The 21,650-nt window shown below is 39.4% G+C and overlaps 1 protein-coding gene across 2 annotated transcripts in view; it reads right to left on the reverse strand.

Moving 5' to 3' along the window:
• Positions 1–6,828: 6,828 nt before the first annotated feature.
• The window catches only part of VPS39 (VPS39 subunit of HOPS complex), a 62,437-nt gene continuing 47,615 nt past the window's right edge, over positions 6,829–21,650 (reverse strand). For both annotated transcript variants that reach the window (XM_051977144.1, XM_051977143.1), the window contains 6 exons: positions 18,580–18,682; positions 17,684–17,729; positions 15,840–15,989; positions 15,536–15,670; positions 15,152–15,243; positions 6,829–9,316 (listed from right to left, as the gene is read on the reverse strand). In XM_051977144.1, coding sequence (XP_051833104.1) covers positions 9,241–9,316; positions 15,152–15,243; positions 15,536–15,670; positions 15,840–15,989; positions 17,684–17,729; positions 18,580–18,682 — 602 coding nt within the window. In that variant the 3' untranslated portion in view covers positions 6,829–9,240. The remainder of the gene's footprint in view (positions 9,317–15,151; positions 15,244–15,535; positions 15,671–15,839; positions 15,990–17,683; positions 17,730–18,579; positions 18,683–21,650) is intronic.

Raw genomic sequence — 21,650 nt, forward strand, 5'->3', positions numbered from 1 at the left:
ATGGAATGTTATTGTTCTATAAGAAACGATGAGCAGGATGCTTCCAGAAAAACCCATAAAGTCCTCCAAGAAATCAAGCAAAGTGAGATGTACTACATATAAAGTAATAGCAATGTTTTAGGATGATCAGCTGTGAACGACTTTGTTTGCTCAGCAATACAATGGTCCAAAACTACTCTGAAGGATTTATAATGAAAAATGCTATCCATACCCAGAGAAAGAAATTATTATATCTAAATATCAATTGGAATATACTTTTTTTTTCCTTGAGGGTTTTTTAAAGGTGGGTAAGGGGGAAGATCTGTTTTCTTTTGCAACAGACTTTTATGGAAATGTCTTACATAACTTTGCATGTACCTTCCCAATGGGAGTGGGGAGTGGAGAGGAAGGGAGAGAATCTGGAACTTCAAAGTTTTAAAAAACACATATAAAAAATTATTTTACATGCAACTGGGGAAATAAAAATATTTTTAAAAATCTTAAGTCCTAAAGAACCAGTCTAGTCCCCTCATTAACCATATCTCCTTACATCTAAATTATGATCTTCAAATCTTCCAAGGATCTCATATAAGTCATCAAAACTTCATGACATAAGCAGGACATGCATATATGATTTGCCTTCTATAAATTAAAAATTGGAGCTCAAAAAGATTAAGTAATTTCTTCCAAAATCACACAGCTCATGAATGGCAGGACTGAGCCTTAAAAAACAGGTCTTTTTTAAAAATCCATTATTATTTCTGCAATAGCCATCACCCTACTGGAATTTGGAGGATCAGCCACACTATCTCTCAAGTTCTACACACTAGCCTTCTAAGATAGAGAAAAGGTTCCTTATTTTATGTCATACACCCTTTTGACAGTCTGGTGAAGCCTACTGAGCTCTTCTCAGAATGTTTTTAAATTAAATTAAAAGTGAAAATAAAATTCATAGGGTTACAAAGAAAACAATTATATTGAAATACAATTATCAAAACTTTTAAAAATGACAACACAGACCCCCCACCCCTAGGTTAAGAATCTCTCCTATAAAATGTCATTAAGAAATCTTCTGGGGCAGTCTGAGTTAGGTTCAAAGGTGTTTTTAGTACCTGTATATGCCTCACAGTCTTTGTCCAGCCAACCTCCCTGTGAAGTGGGCGGAAAACTGTTCCCTTTACTGTGTTCCCTTTTCCTTTAAAATTATCATTCTGTGATTGTGTCCCCTTTTTTGATCTGAGAGATCAGGATCTCCCAGGCTCCAAGAAGTCTAGACAGGACCCATCCTCCCAGGATGAGAGAAGTAACATTATTCAGAGGCAAATCAACTCCCATTGATCTTTTTGAAATTCTAAATTCTCCTTCAAATGAGAAATCCTGGTCTGATCAGCTCAGGCTGTCCCAGCCCCCACCAAGATACCCATATATCGGGTGCTTTTAAACTCATTCCTTGCAGAAGGCCTAAAGTAGCTTGTTCAGCTGCTAGGACTCTCTGCCCGCTGAAAAAGCATTCTCAGCACCAAATTCCATTTCCCCAATAGGACTTTGCCACTATAGAAGTCAGGCTCTTAGCAAACTGGTTTCTATCCAACAATAAACTTTCATTTTGCAATTAATAATTCAGGAATAAGTGAATTCTTTCACTTTAAACCTGTAGTCGATTAAAAGGGGATTTTTTAACAACTCTCTTATTGCCACCAACCTTATTATCACCGGGAACTAAGGGGATACAAACCTCATCACCTGTATATGGTTCATTCACACACTCTTTGTCCAGAGAAGACTCAGTAGCCAATCTGGCCAGAGAGCAACCTGACCCATCAGGAGAACCCTCTCTTAGCAAAGAGACCGTGGGTCAATGGAAGATATTAGGTCTGTCTTTTCTGTGGTCATCAGCCCTCAAGCTATAACAGGAGGACCACTTATAAAAGTTAACCTTTTCTATCTCAGGCAACCACCACCATCACAGATATGGGGACAAAGTTACCAGAGCCATGTTCTCCTGCAAAAATCCGGCCATTCTCTTCCAAATTCTCATCTTCTACAAGCTGGAGGCCGGCCAAATAATGTCTAAAAATAAAATTATCCAGAATAAAAAGAAAGTAATAAACAGGATAAGTCAAAACGAGAAGTTGCTGGCTTTTCTTCTTAAGCTGCGGCCAGGGGGCCTGCCTGCTAGCCTGAAACCATGTTAAAGGGGCTTATCATACTATTATAGTTTCCCTAGGGTAGCTTGCAGAACCCTGTAGAAGCTAATTCCCCTGGGGAGGCTTTCTTCCAGTGATAGGATCCAGTGCCAGTAATAAGATCTGATCCTGGACTTGGGAAATCAACTACGTTCAGCTCTTAACTTCAGTCCCACAGCAATTACGCCATGCTACCGCTCATGGCACTGGCCTTGTTTGGCAGTTTCCAATCAACTCAGACAACCCCCTGAACGCCATTCTGCGAGAAAACAGTCAAAGACACAGACAAAATTTGCCCCCTCCTCTCCACATGGTGAGCCACTCAGGGGGCTCATTGCATACTAGAGAATGAGTGTCCTGATGTTCATCAGCACCCAAACAATCACATGCCCCAGTGCCTCACAATGTGATGACCCTGAACAAAGAGACAAGAGAGCTAGGGAAGCAGGATTCATGAGTGACCCCAGAGGAAGAGGAGAGAGGCTGAATTTTTGGCTCCTACTTCTTTTAGCTGCTCCAGAGAATGAAAGATAAAGTAACTGTGACTCCTTCCCTTCAATTTATAATCAAGTCCATCTCTGACCCTGAAATAATTCTCACTTGATTCTACTACTATCTCCATCATTCTCTGTCTCTCTTATGCCCTTTGTAGCTGATAGACTTCCATAAAAGGCTATCTACACAATACTTTCTCTCCTATTCTATTAACCTCTTACAAACTCACCTTTATCATTCCACCGAAGCTGCAGTCTCCAAAGTTAGAATGATTTCTTAGTTGCCAAATCCAGTGGGCTTTTCTCAGTTCTCATTCTCCTTGACATCCTTTGATGTCATGATCACTCTTGCTTGATATTCTCTGTAGGTTGTTGAAGCAAATTCTCTCCCCTCGTTCCCCTCCTACCTATCTGACCATTCTTCTGTCTCCTTTGTTGGATCCTGTTCCCAGATCACCCCCTCTAACTGCAGGGGCCCCCAGAGAGACCTCTTCTCTTCTCCCTGTATACTACTTTGCCTGGTGATCTCCTCAACTTCCATGGATTTGGTTACCATTTTCTAGGCTCTTGATACTCTCTCAAATCTACCTCTCCTGCCCCAGCCTCTCTGCTGACCTTCAATCTCTAATCTCCAATTGCCTTTTAGGCATCTCAATTGGGGAATGGCTGAATAAGTTATGGCATATGAATGTAATAAGTTATTATTGTTCTATAAGAAATGATGAGCAGGCTGATTTCAGAAAAGCCTGGAAAGACTTAAATGAACTGGTGCTGAAATGACCAGAACCAAGAGAACATTGTACACAGTAACAAGATTATGTGATGACCAATCATGATAAATTTAGTTCTTCTAAGCAATATAGTAATCCAATACAATTCCAATAGAGTTGGAATAGAAAATAGCATATCCAGAGCAAGATCTATGAAGACTGAATGTAGTTTGAAGCATAGTATTGAAGAGGGAGGGAAACCGTTCCTTTTACTGAAGTTGTGGTCCCTTTAAGAAACTGTATTTCCTTTCGATCTGTGATCCCTTTCAGAGTCACAGCCCCTCCTGGGGAAGGCATATTCCCGCAGATAACTTATATTTCAGGGATGCCAGAGCCTTTGATTCAATTAGAAATCCTAGTCAAAAGGCATCCCTTTGAAGTGTTGTTAATTCCAATTGGAGATGTGGGCTGGAAACTGATAAGCATCTAAGCCTTTGAACCTTGGCTCCTGAAGCCCCAAGACTCCTTAAAAGGACAGTATTTGGACTCATTCTTCACACAAGGCCCAGGCAATTTGCTAGGATCCTTCTGCCTGATGAAAAGGCATTCTCCGCGCCAGATTCCATTTCCCTAATAGGACTCTGCCACTATAGAAGTCAGTCCTTCAGCAAACTGGTTTCTATCCAACAATAAACTTTCATTTTGCAATTAATAATTTGGTAATAAGTGAATTCTTTCACTTTAAAAACCTGCGGCCAATTAAAAGGGGATTTTAACAACTCTCTTATTGCCACTAACCTTATAACCACCAGGAATTGAGGGGATCCTAACCTCATCATTTTTGGTTTCCTGACCAGGAATCGAAGGGAGTCAAACCTCATCAGTATTTTCATCTTTTTTGGTTTGATTTTTCTTTTACAATATGACAAATATTGAAATATATTTAAAAGGATTGTACATGTTTAACCTATATTGGATTACTTACTCTCTTGGGAAGGGATGAAATAAAGGGAGGAGGGAACAAAGTTTGGAACATGAAATCTTTACAAAAATGAATGTTGAAAACTATTTTTATGTGTATTTGGAAAAATAAAATACTAAAGAGGAAAAAAAAAAAAAGAATGCAAGCTCCTTAAAGACAGGGCTTATCTTTTGTCTTTTTGTGTTCCCAGAGATTAGCACAGTATCTGGCACATAGCAGGCATTGTTATGCCACTGTTCTCTTTTATTGTCCTGACTCAGTTTCCCTAATTATCCTGACCCAGTCCTGACTCAGTTTCTCTGCTTCCCTTTATAATCAGCTCAAAGCTCAGTCTCAAACCTCCCCTCCCTCTTTATCAGAACATTTGATAAGGATAAAAGATCTTATGTTTTAGAATATCAGAATGCCTCTCTCCATCCCAAGCTACCAGAATGTCAGATACCATCTTATCAAGATGCTTCTCCCTATCTCCGGGGTTCCTCCCCCCATCTCCAGCAGCTCACCCCACCCTGTCAGAGTCCTGTTCTCGCTCTCAGCACCCCTGCCTCAGTCTACTCCCTGAGTCTGAACCATGTATATACAGATCATTGAGAACTCACATTCTGTGCTGGATTCTTGGAGACGATAATCTCATTCAGGTCTGGGACCAAACCATGGATCCATTTGGTCCCAGTAAATCTCTCCCTTTTAAATAAATTATTAAATACTCTCTAATCTCTATCATGCCTCAGTTTCTCTGGCATTACAGCATTTGATAAATGTTTGTCAAATGATCAGTGCTGAAGAAATAGCAACGTGAAAAAAAAAAAAGATAAAACTATAATGCAAATAATAGCTGTGGAATTTCTGGAAGTTATTTGCACCCTGCCATAATTATATGAGAAGCAAAACCATTTGGTTCCTTCCAATTATCTTTCTGTCACCCTCCCCTTCCCCTCGTTTTTATACAACGAATCCTATCCAGGGAACATGAGAAAGAGGAGGCAGAAGGGACAGATTAGTAGAAGTGAGTGATGTCATTGATGTAATAGGATTGTGTCCCCCTGATCTTTGGGGAGGGTGGACCACCGGGGAAATTCCTAAAAATGATTCCCACCTGAATCTCAACCCAGCCCTACCTTCTTATTTGATTCTCCCAGAAAACTCCCACTTCCAATTGATCTGAGAATCACTTTGGTCTGGGAAACAATCACACTCTTATTTATTGATTTGGAAATTAGCCCTTAATCACAACCTAGCCTCCAACCATAGAACAGTGGTTCTCAAACTCTTTTTCTCAGTATCTTTACAGTATTAACAACTATTGAGAATCTGTCCAAAGAGTTTTTGTTTATATGGGTTGCATAATAGATATTTATCATATTAGAAAAAAACCTAATTTTGAATTTGTAGACCCTCTGAAAGGATTTCGGAGACCCTCCAAGATTCCCAGCACCACACTTTGAGAACCACTGCGAAGGCTAAATAAAAATCAAGACTGATCCCAAAGTTTGCTATCTTCCTAATCAGGAAAGTGGCCCAATGAGAGAAAAAATTTCTCAGTGAAATAAAACCATTTTGCCAAAAATTTCACTTGCAGACTGGGACTGCAATTTCTTTCACAAAACATGAGACACTGGCCTGGGGATCCCCATCGCTGTTAGGCTACCCTTACCCCCTCAACAGCATAACTTATGAGACCTAAAGAAAACACATCTTCATGAAGTACTCTCCTCTCAAGGAAAAAGTCTCCTTGAATCCTTGCCACAGTAAAAGATCCCACTAGAGGGAAACAGGATAAGCAGCTGCATTTGGGCACCACTACTGATTAAACTCTCTATTGATGTGAAAATCAGTCTACCTACTTCTCATTCAGTAGAAAAATTCTCTATTCAAATAGAAGATTCTGGTCCAATTTCAATTGTCCTTAGCCTGAGGATCTGCCCTTAAACTAAATACCATTAACAAACCTCTTCACAAAACCTCCTAATTGAATTAGGGGTTTTTGTTCACTAAGAGAATCTTTTTCTTAGTGAAATCAGAAATAAACTCTCCTATTCTTTGCCACAGATGGTTCACGTGCATGAATTTTTGTCCCAGGGACTCCCGTGCACCCTTCCTCCTCCTCTCCCCTTTTCTGTCTCTCTTTTCCTCTTTCTCCAAGCTCAGCTTCATTCTTCATCAATTTCTCAGCCTAATCCTGAATCACTCTGCTAGATATCTATGGGTAAGCTGGGGGAGGACAGAGCCCACAAGCAACTGCATGAACTCTTAAGATTTCTTCCAGCTCTAAATCCTATGATTTTATAAAATGGAGGCAAGACCTAAAGTTGGACCACCCCCAGCAACTCAAGTACAAAAACTTGGCATTGTCCACACTTCACTGTGCCAAAGATCCCGACTTTTCTCTTAGCTCCAAGAAACATATGAACATCAAATATCATTTGTTTTTTATTTTTTAACCAAACTTCACAAAGGGGGTAAAAACAAACTAGAGATAGAAAGGTTCATTAAATTTTATTATTATTACCATTATTGAAGGGAACAAGAGATCGTCATCACCAGCTCACCCTATCAAGCTGTGATTTCCCACACTTCACTTAGTAGTTGTGACAATTTCACATACAACTAAGATTAAATATGGCAAGCCAAACCTTGTACTGAATAGACTTCTGTCAAATGTAGCTGCTAGATAGGGCTGTGGCCCAAAGAGGTAAAAGAAGAGGGATGGAGTTGACAAAGCAGCAGCTTGTTACATGTAGGACCACACATAATCTTTATTCTATTGCTTTGAACAAATCTGGCTCACAGTAAAAAAAAAACCAGAGACAGAAGGTATTGGGCTAGTGCAGCATGAGTTATACCTCTAGGAAGGCTTCATCAGGAAATTTGAGGAAAAGCCCTTCACCCAACATAAAACTACCTTCTTGGTAGCTGGGTCCCAGGACTCTTCTGCACTGTTACGTGCATGTGGACAAACTGGTAACTGGTCCTGTCTCTTCCTCATTACTTGGTTCAGGGCTCTCCCAAGAGACTCCTCATTCTCACTGACCTATTCCCAAACAGCTCCATGACCGCTTTCAAGTTAGCCGAAATATTATAGCTGAGTTGGAGTCTAATATATCTTCAGATAGCATACTAAGGTTCTTGTGGAGGACTGGGATCCCTTTAGTCCACTACTAGTTCCCCTCAGCAAGAGTTTATAAAACCCCACCAACCTGAAGGTAATGCTAACAGCACAAGAGAAAAGATGCCAAATCGCCACGTGAAAATAATGTCAGGTCACTATATCAGAAAAGGAAATGGAGTTGGCCACTATGGCCAATGAGGAGGAAGGGATCCACTACCAGTCCTACTTCCAAGGACCCACTAAAGGTATCAAGGAGACAAAACTGAAGTGATCAAGTGTACAGCATCTCCATTAAGGTCAGGATAAAGGATTTCTTGTCCTTCATGTCCTTGGACTGTCTATTGGGACTGAAGAGATAGTAGGTCCTAATTTTTTAAAATGAGGGGTGCTGCAAATTCTACTCTATGGAACCACAAAAAATCCAGTGGATATCAAGAGTACAACCTAGAGAGTGCTTCAGAGAACCTTGGGGAAGAAGAGAGGGAGAGGGGGTGGGAAGAGAGAAAGGGAAGGATGTACTTTAAAAGCACATTTGCTGCTACTGCCTTTTTTCTTCCCTCCCTCCCTAAATATGATCACAAATGTACTTGAGATCTCTATACTATAGCTTTCAACTGGATCATTTCTTTAAATGTCTCAGAGACCCAAACACCAACAAAATTACAATCCAATTCACCTGCTCCCTCAAATAAATCAGCAGACTGAGAATCAGGCTTATTCTGCACGGCATGCAATCAGGTACTAGCCAATAGCAGGGAGGTGTCTGAAATAAGGTCTAGCATCATCTACAAATATTAAACTAATTTAAACTTTGCTACTGGTGAATGAGTTAGAAGTAGCCAACACTGCAGGGGTCTGTGAATATGATCTCACACCAAGAGCTCAGATGCTCATGCAGTCTTTATGATGTCACAATTCAGCAGTACCTACATTCTCCATTGGACAGAGGGTGGGTGTAGGATGCCTTTTCTAGGAAAGTAATGATGCCCTCCTGTTCTCCCCTTCTTGAAGGGGGGAGTGATTGATTGTGCAATGCAAATAGGACATATTTACATCTTCCACCCACATCCCCTAACACTTGCAGAGCTGATACAAAAATTCTGGAGAATTAACACTTTGCAAGTCAAACATAACGCTGCCAAATACTAGTCATTCCTGACCTCAGGAATTATGGGGAAAACATGAGAAAAAAATAATCAAATGCAAGTGAGAGAAAAATAAAGGGGAGAGAGAGAGAAATGTCTTGGGAGTGTCTAGGACCAATACTAGACAGAGAGAAAACAAACAAACATTCTTAAATAGAAAGCTAGCTGTTCTGCCTACGAAAATGGTGCAGCTCTTGAGAATTTTCTCTTATTGGACTTTCCAGTTAGTCTGGCCTCCAAGTCTTTGTGAAGACATGCATTTACCTTTACAAAAAAGGTTCTTAATGGAAAAATTCCCCTTTAGTTACAAATGCTGAAAACAAGTTTTCTTAGTGCATAGCAATGCAAACACTAGAAGATGCATCTACCTCACATCCTAAGTATCAAAGAGATTTTGTGAAGTTGCCAGCAACTTAACCATATGAGTCATTTTTTTCCTCTTAAAAAGCCAACATTGTAGGGGTTGTGAGTAGAGTTAGTCCAGAGATGCTGCTCCAGGCTGTAAAGTTCCAAGTAGTGTCCAAATGAGAAGACTCCTCCTGGAGGTATCTTCATTTCCTAAGGAGCTTCCACTCCTTTCACTCTTCTGGGAAATGTAGAAATCATAGTCCACCGACCTTACGTGCGGCTCCAATTCAGGTGTCAGTCGGGTTGACCTCTTTGGAACAGAAGTAGTGTACAACCACTCCATTAGGGTACCTGGCAAATGCGCTGTAGGGAAGAATTAAATGAGATTGAGGCTGGTCCCCAGAAAGGAAGCACCAGGTCAGAGGTAGCCCTGGTCAGCATATGGAAATCAAGCTGCCCCTGGACTATCTGGACAGGCATAGCTGCCATATCATCCATCTCCAGAACAAGAGCAGAAACTGTGTATGTTCACTTCTGCCTGGCAGATGTAGACCCAGAAAGAAATTGAGTGATCTCTTAGAAGAGGCTGGAAGTATAAGAGAGTCATAGATTTCCTCAGAGTTCTCTATAGTATCAAATATATTGTAGTTACCGTGTATGTGTTGTGCCACGCTTCTCTTTTATTGTCCTGACTCAGTTTCCCAATTGTCCTGCCTCCGTTTCCCTGAATTGTTCTGCCTCAGTTCCTAATTGTTCTGTAACACCATCCCTCCCTCCTAATCATGATGATCCAGATGAGGAGAAAGACCTTCTATCTTAAACATCATCAGAATGTTGGGTGCCTCTCCCCATTCTGTAATCACAATTTATCAGATGTCCCCCATGTCTTCCCTGACTTACTTAAGAACAAAAAATTTTGGTTATTTTTAAACTGGCAGGAAAGTTTTTCCCCCTTAAAGCAGGTTTTCAAAGCCTGCTAGAGTAAAGGGCAATAAAATCTTGTCTGATTGAAACTCAGGCAGGAGAAAACATTTGAGTAGGAATTTTAGGATGATTATGAAATTGTGGGAAATAATTTTCCTATTGCCTTTGCATGCTAGATTTGTTCTGAGTATTCTTTTGGGCAGTTTTAAAATTTGTGGGAAATAATTTTGCTGTTGTCTATGCAGGCTAGACTTGGTTATCTAATGGCTTATTAAAGAGAAGTTCTGTCAATTTGCCTGAAAGGGATCATGTGCCTCTAATTAGGTAAAATTTGTTACCTTCTAAAACACATTGGGTAATTTGTTATATTATATTATAACATTATTAAGTTATGCTTTAAATCCAGCTCTGCTGGACATGTGGGTTTTATGGAATTATTTAGCTAGCCACTGTATCATGAATCTTAAGTTTTGAAAGCGATTTAGGAGAGACTAGAAGGAAAATTTGCATGTGGAAGAAGGTTGGGTGAGGTAGGAAGAAATGGGATCTTTGGTTTTCAAAAGCAAAGATTAACCATCCCCCCACAACCCCCCTCCCCCTCCAGCTCACTGCTACTTTAGCAATGCAGCATCTAGTTAGCCTGGGATGCAGTTTAGCTCGACTTCCCTCCCCCCTGCCTCTTTGGAGGTGGAGAGAGGGGAAGGGCAGCCACATGGACTCCATCCTCCCTCCCCCCCTCCACTAAGTGTGTTCCTGCCACTTTCTGCAGAGGCCTGGCTTTGGCAAATGGTTTCAAGAGATAGGCTGAATATTTAATTGACTGAATATTTATTTCTTTTGATACATAATAGTTTCCTTGGTTAAGGAATATGGTCATAAATGTGATCCATACTTTGGTAGGATTATTTCTAAAAGTTTAATATTTTTAAGAACCTTTTGGATTTTTTTATGTGGTATTAGGATATTCTGTATAGGATATTCTATCTAAGTTTTAATTGAGTGTATTGGGTCAATTTGAGGTCATTTAAAGAGCCTCTGAAAATAATAGTTTTTTTCCTTTGTCCTTTTGAAAATGTTTCTGTTATGGACAATATGCAATCTGGGATATTTATCTATGTATTGGGTATTTTAAAAGCAAACTGGTTGGTATGTATAATGTTCACTTATGAAACTGTCTACTTAAATATGAACTTACTGAGACAAATTTCTTACTGTTATCAATATAAGGTTATGGTAAATATCTATTTAGGATTTATCTGAAACTTTGGTTAATGGGATTTGTTATTGGAAGTAAAATTTCTTGGGCTTATAGTTAATGTTTTTTGGAAGTTTTAAAGCTCCATTGGGACAATTATCTGGAGTAAAACTGGGCTAAGGCTATGAGTGTAGAGATCAATTTTGATTGCTTATGTTATGTTATAGTTGTGTCCCTGCATTTTTTTCTCCTGTGACTGATTTCTATGATCAGAACAATGATCGATAGAAACTGTTAATACAATTCAATTATGTTATACCTTGCTATTTCCAACCTGGTTATATGTAATCATTATATCCTAAATACTTGGGCAAATAAGTATTTAGCCTGATCATCTATCTGTTACTGGATATTGTGTTTATGATATTCAAGTGTTTTAAAAAAAATTTCTAACTAATGAGAGGACAATTAATAGTGGTCTGTGAGACCTAACTGCTGTTTTTTTTATGGGGACTATAGCCGATAGCCTTTCGCCTGTGAGACAAGCATCTCTTCACATAGCAAGCTGCTGGGCAATCTATTTTGGCCTCCCTACATTTGTAACAGTCCCAGTGGCCCAGACTGTTCTAACCTTTATTTGTTAGATTTGTGGAGTTTTTCTGGTTGTTGTTATTGTTCTAGATTTTGGTCAAGGTATTGACTTGCTTCTGGGACCTAGATCAGCTTTGACTGCCAGCACGCCTGCCACACCACACGTATCCTCTGCATGGACTGAGAATCTCTGCCCATGCTCAGCCTGAAGCAGTTTTGAATGAGGCTTTGTCCCTTACCCCTTATGGACTGATATGGAGAAGTAGGAAAGTAGTTGATGAATTATTGTTAAAATTTTAACTGTATTACTGTGTTTAAGATTTGGGATGGAACTACTGCTGTATGGTTGAGGGATTTTGGGGAAACCCTTCTGTACTAGTTTGTTATATATAGGAATTTTAACTCACTCTTGGGATTTATGTATGGGATGGTTATTTGATAATTCCTTTCCCTGAAAAAAAAAGTGGGGGGAGAGGGGGAGAAAGAGATAGGAAATTGGGGAAACTGGTGTATTTTTCTCAAAATACCTGAAAGAATGGGAATCCTATTCACTTTGTATCTTAGGCACTTCTGCCCCACCCTCATCTAACTAGTTCAGACTGAATTGGAAATCCTTTAAACAATCCTTTTCGTTTTTACTCCTTGCTTAAATTTACTGGACTGATTTGCTGGTTATGCTTTAACCTTGGAACCCCTTATTCTGTTGGAATTGCCCTGGCAGACTCAATTTTTGTAATTATTTTTTAGAAACAACCAGAAATCAGACACCTGTCTTGGGACTGGCAGTCTCTCCGTTTTTCCACTCCTATAATCCCAGTTCCTTAATTAATATTTCAGCATTCTCAGAGGACCTTGAAGTTTGGTATCAGGCCTCTAATACTTCGGGGTTTCCTGCCTTGGTCTAACTGTGCATAATCCACTCAGAAATCTGGATTCTAGTAGCAGCTCCTGTTCTTCTGAGCAGGGACAGGTGGAGCTACTCCAGGCCCCACTTCCCACTTTGGAGTCCCTGACAGACTTGGGGTGCCCCTCTTAGTCTTGAGCACTGTTGTTACTCCCTATATAGGCAGAGGTTGAGTTAAATGCACAAATGACCACAGACCTAACTCACAGTGAACTGTCCATTTCAAACTGGCTTCTTTGCCTGAGATGCTCTGGAACTGCAGAGGACCTGACATGCTAGCAACAGGGAGTCTTTGTATTGCTGATTAACTCTGGGGTTAGCAGGTTCCCAGGGGTTGGAGAGGAGCACTTTGGGACAGACACAGAGCACTCTGGGAGACTGAGAGCCAGAAGCCCTCTCTTGGAGGCAAGACAGATTCACCTTTGTGCTGGCTGGAGGCTGAAGAAAGCAGAAGCAGAAGTAAAGGACAAAGCTGCAAGAGCTTTAAGAGCCAAGGAGAGAAAGGGGCCTCTAAGAAAACTAACCGGGCTATACTGGAGACAATAAAAGATCAAAACTTTTAGCACCTGGCTGCATTTGGGTGATTATTCACTTTTAACTGATACTAAGGCTGCTTCTAGAAAACCTCCCCAAGAAATTGCTCCCAGAGAGAATGATTATTATTTTAAAGAAGAAAAACACCACATTTTGCCCTTGCCATAAGTCCTTGCATTTTTCTAGTTTTATTTTGGTTTATTTGCTTTACATGGGTTGGTCAATATGGTGCTAAGACCTATCTAGAGAAAGGTAATTCAATGATTTGAATATTCAGAAGAGAGAGTGTGGAATATTGTGCCACAGTTCTCTTATTGTTCTGACTCAGTTTCCCTAACTGTCCTGCCTCAGTTTTCCTGAATTGTTCTGCAACATCACCCCTCCCTCCTAATCATGATGATCCAAATAAGGAGAAAGACGTTCTATCTTAGACATCATCAGAATGTTGGGTGCCTCTGCCCATTCTGTAGTCCCAATTATCAGATGTCCCCCATGCCTTCCCTCACCCTGTCAGAACCAGGTTGTTAGTCCCATGTTCCCACTCTCAGCACCCTGACTCCACCCCTGCCTCTGTCTTCCCCCTATATCTGAGTCACGTGTATATAGGTTATTGAGAACTTACATTGTTTGCTGGATTCTTGGAGACCATAGTCTCATTCAGCCCTGGGACCAAACCATAGATCCATTTGGTCCCAGTAAATCTCTCCCTTTCGAATAAAATATTAAAAACTCTCTAATCTCTATCTTGCTTCAGTTTCTCTAACATTACATTTGTATTTCCTGTTAATCAACATGTGTTTGAGCAAGCAAAAACCAAAAATAGTCTGGGGGAACACATAAGCCCATGCACTACGGCCAACAGTGTCAGTTGAAAGCACTCATCAGGACAAATTCTGGGCTTGTCCTGAGAAAGAACCTGAAGGCACAGCTTTTGAGGAATCAGACTCTGAAGAGGTCCGAGTCTTCTAGTCCAACTTCTACCCAAAGGAAGCTATACAATATTTACTTTGCAGAATCATCTACACTGAAGACCTACAATAATGTCAGGCTCATTCTGTTAAGACAGCTCATTCTACTTGTGGGCAGGACCATTGCTGAGCTTTATACTGAGTTGAAATTTGTATCTTTGGTACTTCCATTTGCTAATCCCCACAGGGCTAAAGGGAACAGTCTTTGCATCTCCAGGCTAAACAACCCCAAAATCCCTTCAATTGTTTCAGATAGGCACATTTTGATCACTCAAGACTCAATGCCCCAGATATGACCTGAGTGCTTTGGACATTATAACTGTATTAATATAGGCTAAAATCTCATAAAAGACATCATGGCAGTCACCATCTAGGTGTTTAATCTCTTTGAATTGCTTAGTACAAGCCTTTTACAAACAGTATAGATCTGTCTTTTCAATAAATGAGCCTGGAAACAGCACACATTTACTCCATCTGCTAAAAAGGCCAGAGCCAAATCAAAAATGAATTTTAACTGGCTTATAGCAGTACAGTGTGGTGGTGGCAAATGTGCCCATCTTTCAAGAAAAAGTTTGACACCTAAACATCAGTGTTCCTCAAATTGACCCTACTTCTCCAATATTTTCTTAAAAAGCCGACTATTCTTTTCATTTTAGGTCCACATTATCTTCTTCCCTCTTCTTTCTATTTTCCCAAATTGAAAAAGCAAGAAAAATAAAACCTGTTACAAATGTGTAACCAAGAAAAATAAATTCTTGCACTGGTCAAGTCTAAAAAGAAATTGGACTTAATGTGCCTCCACTTTGGACGATGGATGAAATATATAAGAAAATGTAAGAGGATTTTTAAAAATGCAATTCTTTTATTGCTTCATCTCTAATGAGTCAATTCAGAAATGAGTCTGGACATGGGAGTCCTTCAATATCCATTCCTGCTTGCTACTTTCCTGAAAACGCCTCATGGAAGATCCTGTCTCATTGCTAGCCACTCAATCCTAGGTCTGAGTAAGGAGCAAGGTTGCCTGTTATTAGACAAGAACCTACAGAGGCTCAGGACAAGCCAGGCCTGTCAGAGGGACTCACCTGTTCCCTATCTTCTTCTTACACACCATGCACAACTTCTCCTCTGTGATGATACACTTTACTTGCTGGTGGAAAATGCGTTCCTCCTGGACCTGAAAGGAGAATGACCAAAATCCAAAAGTATTTGAATCCCAGTTAATTTCTATGAGAAAGGAAGGTAGAGAAAGTACAATTACTGCATCCCTGCTACCTCCCTCTCCCCACCCCAATTTTCACCAATTTCTTGCAATAAAAGAGCTAGAAACTTTTAAAGGTCATCTTTGAATGTGACCTGTATATAAAGCCCAAGACTGAGAGTTTTCCCATGTGAGTTCACAGAAAGAGATCAGGACAAAATTCAGGCAGAGAAATGAAGAAAAGCTCTAGTATTCAGAATATCTGTACCCTTAAGAACTCTGCCTGAAGAAGATTTTTGAGGACTTGATTGAAACGTTTCTTTTGTGCATTTTCTTCCAGGACCTTTTCCAGAAAGATGCGTATCTCATTAATTTGAGTGTTTGCTGGAAGAAGATTGATGGCCTGAGGGCAAAGGAACACAAAGAGGGATAGTGAGCTGAGAAGGACGTAGAAACCTTTTAAAATAGCTGAACTAATAATTCCTCAATCCAGCCCAAATGCTATATCTTCCTTCCCCTCAATTCAAAGAAGATAAACCAAGCAGAGAGAGATTGAAAGAGAAGAACCTGACCTTGGTAGTGTCTAGTTTGCTGTGATGTAATTCCAGAACCTGCAGGGCAGCCTGGAGATTAGCTTGGGGCTCCAGCAATTCCATCTTGATTGGTCCCAAGCAGTGAACACTTGGTGGGGACAGATACATTCGAAGCAGAGAAAGATATACCTGTTTCAAATAAATCCAGTCAAAATATACTTAATTGGTAGCAGTACTGGTAACCCTTAGAGAATCCCAAAATACTAACTAAATCAGAGAGATAGTGAAGAGTTTGGTATAAAGAAGGAAGTCTAGAGGCAGCAGCTGTCATTGAGCACTCCGGATCATAGAGTTGAGAAGGACCTTAGAAGCCAAGGAATCCAACTACCTCACCTTAGTGATCAGAAAACTAAGACATAAGGGAGTTTAAGGGATTTTCTTGCTCAAGGATACATAGCCAATGTCTTAAAAGTCATTAATTTTTATTTCTTTAAAATGTATATGACAATGACCAATATGGAAATGGCTTACATAATTGCATATGTATAATCTATAGCTGATTGCTTACTATTTCAGGGAAGGGGACAGGGAAGAGGAGATCAGTTTTGGAACTCAAAACTTTAAAATGAAATTAATTTATAAAAATAAAAAAAACTTAAATTTGCTTCCTTCCCTATGAGAAAAGGGTAGAAGAAATAAGCATAACTCAGTAAAGGTTTTTCCTTTTTGAAAAGGTCTGAAAGCTGAGATCCTATCTATGCTAAGGTTTTGATAGGTGAGAGGAGGCTCCAGAGGTGATTCAGTCCAATATTCTGGTACCAGTTGTACAGCTGGATTCTAAAAAAATCATTATACCAAAATGAAAAGCTGAAAAGGACAACTGCCTGAGGATTAGGAGACCCAAGGCTCTCTTTCTGATGCAGTAACTTGATGAACTTTGGCGCATGCCAATTAACCTGTCTGGCTCTCCTTTTTTTATCGATGAAATAAAAAAGTTAGATTACATTCTCAGCTGTAAAATTTATGATCCCAATTCTAAAAATAGCACATACCTGTGTGCCAGTTTCCTTTAATTGTCCTGCCTCAGTTTCCTTAATTGTTCTGACTCAGTTTCCCTTAATTGTTCTGGCTCAATACCTTTAGTTGCAAACCCTCTCTCTGGTTCATTGGGACTGATATAACTCAGGGCTAGTTACACTAAGGTTATAAATTATAAATATTTATTACTCAAGATAAGGAGGAGTTCAGATTTCTTGGCTCCTAACTCCTCCTAAGTCATCAAGATTTATGGTCCTACCCCCCAACCTATCAGAACTGGATTGATGATCCCTGCCTGGAGATTCCCACTCACCAGAGTAGCCTTTGTTTAGCTACCTGAGCTAAGAGCTATAAATATATCATTGAGAACTTGCATTCACTGTTGGATACTTTGAGACTAGAGTCCGATCCAGTCAATCAATTAAACTTTTCAAAAAATAAAATATTAAAAACTCTCTAATCTCTATCTTGCCTCAGTTTCTCCAGCATTATATACCTAAATCTAAAACATCAAAGGAAATGGGATAAATCAATCAACAAACAGTTATTAAGTACCTACTATGTACTAAATACTGTGCTAATTTAGGATATCAAAAAGGATGAGAACAGAGAAGAGACTCACTTTTGACTATTTCTGGTTATATTTGATGCACTTACAAATCAAACACGGGTATCTCAAATCAAATAGCACTAACACACTGACCCACTACATTTTAGCAATTCATTCCAATCAGAGTAATCTACAACAAACCTGAAGAAGGCTAGGGAGGTTGTGAGCAGTCAGAAAAAGATGTGAGACCACATTCAAAAACCACAAGATAGTTGGGATCAGAGTCACAACTTACATCTTTGTTGCCATCTTTGTTTCGATCATAGTGTTTATGACAGTATCTGGAAGTGAAATGTGGTAAAATCAGGAATGGAACAAGACCAAAGTTTTATGGATAAAGGAAATTTCCATTCATATAACAGCTTTATGATTTGTTAGATAAATTATTAGAATTGGGTGCCTTTATGGCATACAATTTTCCCTCTATTGGGTAGTCGCTGTAAGTAACTAGTGTTTTTAATTTTCTCTGGACTAAGCAGGATGAATACAGAGAGGCTTGGAGAGACTTACATGAACTGATGCTAAATGAAATGAGCAGAACCAGGAGATCATTGCACACTTCAACAACAATACTATATGAGGATCAATTCTGATGGAAGTGGCTCTCTTCAGTAATGAGAGGATCCAAATCAGTTCCAATTGATCAGTGATGAACAGAACCAGGTACACCCAGCTAAAGAACACTGGGAAATGAGTGTGGACCACAACATAGCATTTACACTCTTTCTGTTGTTGTTTGCTTGCATTTTTGTTTTTCTTCCCAAGTTATTTTTTCCTTCTTTCTAAATTTGATTTTTCTTGTGCAACAAGAGAAGTGTATCAATATGTACACATATATTGTATTTAACATATACTTTTAACATGTTTAACATGTATGGGGCTGCTTATCATCTAGGGGAGGGGGTGGAGGGAAGGAGGGGAAAAGTTGGAACAGAAGTTTTTGCAAGGGTCAATGTTGAAAAATTACCCATGCATATGTTTTGTAAATAAAAAGCTATAATTAAAAAAAAAGTTTCTCTGGGCTAGGATGCTTCCAGATATCCTTTTGGTCTTTTGTGATTTTGAACATAATATACACCTAAATCTAGATATTTATAGAAAAGTAACATTAGGATTAGAGAGATCACTTACTCTTCAGCCATCCTTGTATCCTTCAGAATGTGGACATAAATGAAGAGGGCTTGTTCATGTTTCCCCATTCGCCCCAAAAGGAGAGCTCTTTCCTCTAGGAGACCTATAAGAAATTTTTATTTGAAATTAACCACTACTGTAAGTCAACTTAAAGAGACTAAATTGTAAGAGAAATTTCATATATGGCTTGGGACTAGAATAAGAAAAGAAATATTTCTACTCTTTGTGTTCCCCCCAAAAGAGTTAATAATGACAAAACACCAAAATATGCTTCTGGGCTACCATGAGCAATCCATAGGATTGGCCTATATCCTAGGAAAAACAATTCACAACTTTTTACAGTAAGTCATATCCATCAACTGAGCTACTGAGTTAGAAAAGAATAAGCTTGGCCACAAATGAGTGTAATGAAACAAGTTTAAACTTGGCTGGGGATGAATGTGTGAGCATACACCCAGGGAAGGAAGGGAACACTGAGACACAATGTTGTGGTTACTCTATAGGGAAGAAATTGGAGCATAGATTCCCCAAACAAATGGATTATATGTTTTTTTCATCAAACAGTGAGTTTCTTTACAACTCAATTCCACAAGCATTATTTCCATGCCAAATATCAGGGATATAAAGACAAAAACAAAACGTTATTTGTCTTCAAGATACTTAATTTTAGATACAAAATAAATGGGGAGAAGGGCATGAACAACAAGAGGGATGAGAAAGCCTTGTATATGAGGTAGAAATTGACATGAACCTAGAAAGGAGACAGAGGTGAAAAAGCAGAGCATTTCTCCTCTCGCGCTGTCAAAAGTGTAGATGTGGGAGACAGAATGTCATGTACAGGGAACAGCAAATAGGGAAGTTGTGAATGGAATGGAGAATTTGTGAGGGGCAGCAGCAAGACATGCCTCGAAAAGGGTAGAGGGTTTTGTGAAGGACTTTGGATGCAAATTGAGAGTCATTGTGGAGCTAGTTGGTGGTTTTTGTTCAGTTATGACTGATTCTTCATGATCCCATTTGAAGTTTTCTTGGCAAAGAGACTAGAGGGATGGCCATTTCCTTCTCCAGCTCATATGATTTTTATGATGAGGAAACTGAGGCAAACAGGGTAAAATGACTTACCCAGGGTCACACAGCTAGTAAGTGTCTGAAGTCATATTTGAACCCAGATCTTCCTGATTCCAGGCCCAGCATTCTATCCACTGCATCACTTAGTTGCTCATTAAGCAGGGTAGTGCAAGGATAATTTGACAATATTGACCCTTGCAGAGCTTTGTATTTCATATTTTCCCCTCCTTCTCCCCAATCCCTCTCCCAGATGTTATATATGTTAAAAATATATATTAAATCCAATATGTGTAAACATATTTATATAATTCTCTTGCTGCATAAGAAAAATCAGATCAAAAAAGAAGGTAAATGAGTAAGAAAACAAAATGCAAGCCAACAACAACAAAAAATATCTACCCTTTAGACGGTTCAATGTGGAACAAGCTTTGGAGAAGTACAGAAGGGAAGCAGGAAATGCAAGGTGGAGGCTATTATACTAACCTAGGTGAGAGGGGATAAGGGCCTGAATTAGGGTAATGACTGCATACATTAGGAAAAAAATGGAGATGGATACAGCAGATTTTGTAGAGGCACAACTGACAAGACTTGGAAACTGACTGGACACTTGGGGGGTGACAAAGAATAAAGAACAGGCAATGATTCCAAGGCTGTAAACCTCTAACTGAAATAAAATGGTGGTGTTCATCCAAACTTCAAGAAAATTAAGAATTGGGAGAGGTTTGGGGAGGAAAAAAGCATATTTTAGACCAGTTAAGTGTGAGATACCTATTGGAGGATGCCAGGATCATGATAGATTATGTCAGAAAATTCCAAGCTCTCCAGATTCCCGCCCCTCCCCCCCCGGAATAACACAAAACTGTACCTCAGGATGAACACAGATTGATGAAAAACAAGTAAGAGTTAGGGCAGAACAGAGGTACTTCTGAGACAATCAGAGAAGATCCAAAGAAAGACCCCCATGATGGAGCGTTGATGGGTGTGAAGTGTAAATAGTCTTGAGCTAGCTCTACTGAAACAGCAAGAAGGGAGCCCTGGGTTTGGAGTTAGCCACAGCTCCAACCACAAGAACTTTCACCTCCCAGACAGAGGGAGATAATCACGTGTCTGAGTCCAAGAAGATTGAGGGAAGCTCAGCTGATAAAGACCGCCAGGCCCAGCTATGCTGCTGAGATGTCACCCTGAGCAAGAAGGAACTAGCCCGCCCCCAGGAAACACAGAAGCAGACAGAAGCTGCTGGCTTCTGGCACTTAGGAGGAAGGGGAATTCTTGGTTTGGGGTTCCAGGACAGAAGGGAAAACTGAAGTGAAGCCAGACAGCACCATCTTCTCTTCCCTCACCCCAGGACTAAAGAAAATTGCAACTAAGAAATTCTTATTTAAAAAGAAAATGAGTAGGTAAAAGGAAAAAAAACCCAACTATACACAATTACTATAGTAATAGGAAAGACCAGAGTTTTTCTTCAGAGGAGGATACTGAAGTTAAAAAAAAAAAAAACTCTTCTATGGCAAAGAGTAATGTTAAATGGTTACCTACCCAAAAAGAATTTCATAAAACATCTCAAAAAAGACTCTAAAAATCAAATAAGAGAGAATGGAGGAAAACTTTCTTTTAAAAAAATTTTTTTTAATTTTTTAAAGAACAATAATCCCAGAAAAAAAAAAAAAGATTATGAAAAGGTCAACCAACTAGAAATGGAGAGTCGGGAAGGCAGACTCTCTATCTAATTGATAATTAGAATTGGGCAAGGGGAAGTCCATGAGATTATTAAGAGACCAAGGAATATTTTTACAAAGAATAAAAAAATAGAAGATAGAATATAATACATCTCATAAGATAAACTATATGGAGAAGAGATTAAGAGGAGAAACATAAAAACATAAGACTAACTGGATTACCTGAAAGCTATGACCAAAAAAAAGAATCTTGATATGAAACAAGAAAATTGTTCTGAAGTTAAAGAACAAGAGGGAAAAGTAGAATTAGAAAACATCCACCAATCACCA

The sequence above is a fragment of the Antechinus flavipes genome, chromosome 2 (genome assembly GCF_016432865.1).
Source record: "Antechinus flavipes isolate AdamAnt ecotype Samford, QLD, Australia chromosome 2, AdamAnt_v2, whole genome shotgun sequence".
NCBI classification, from domain to species: domain Eukaryota; kingdom Metazoa; phylum Chordata; class Mammalia; order Dasyuromorphia; family Dasyuridae; genus Antechinus; species Antechinus flavipes.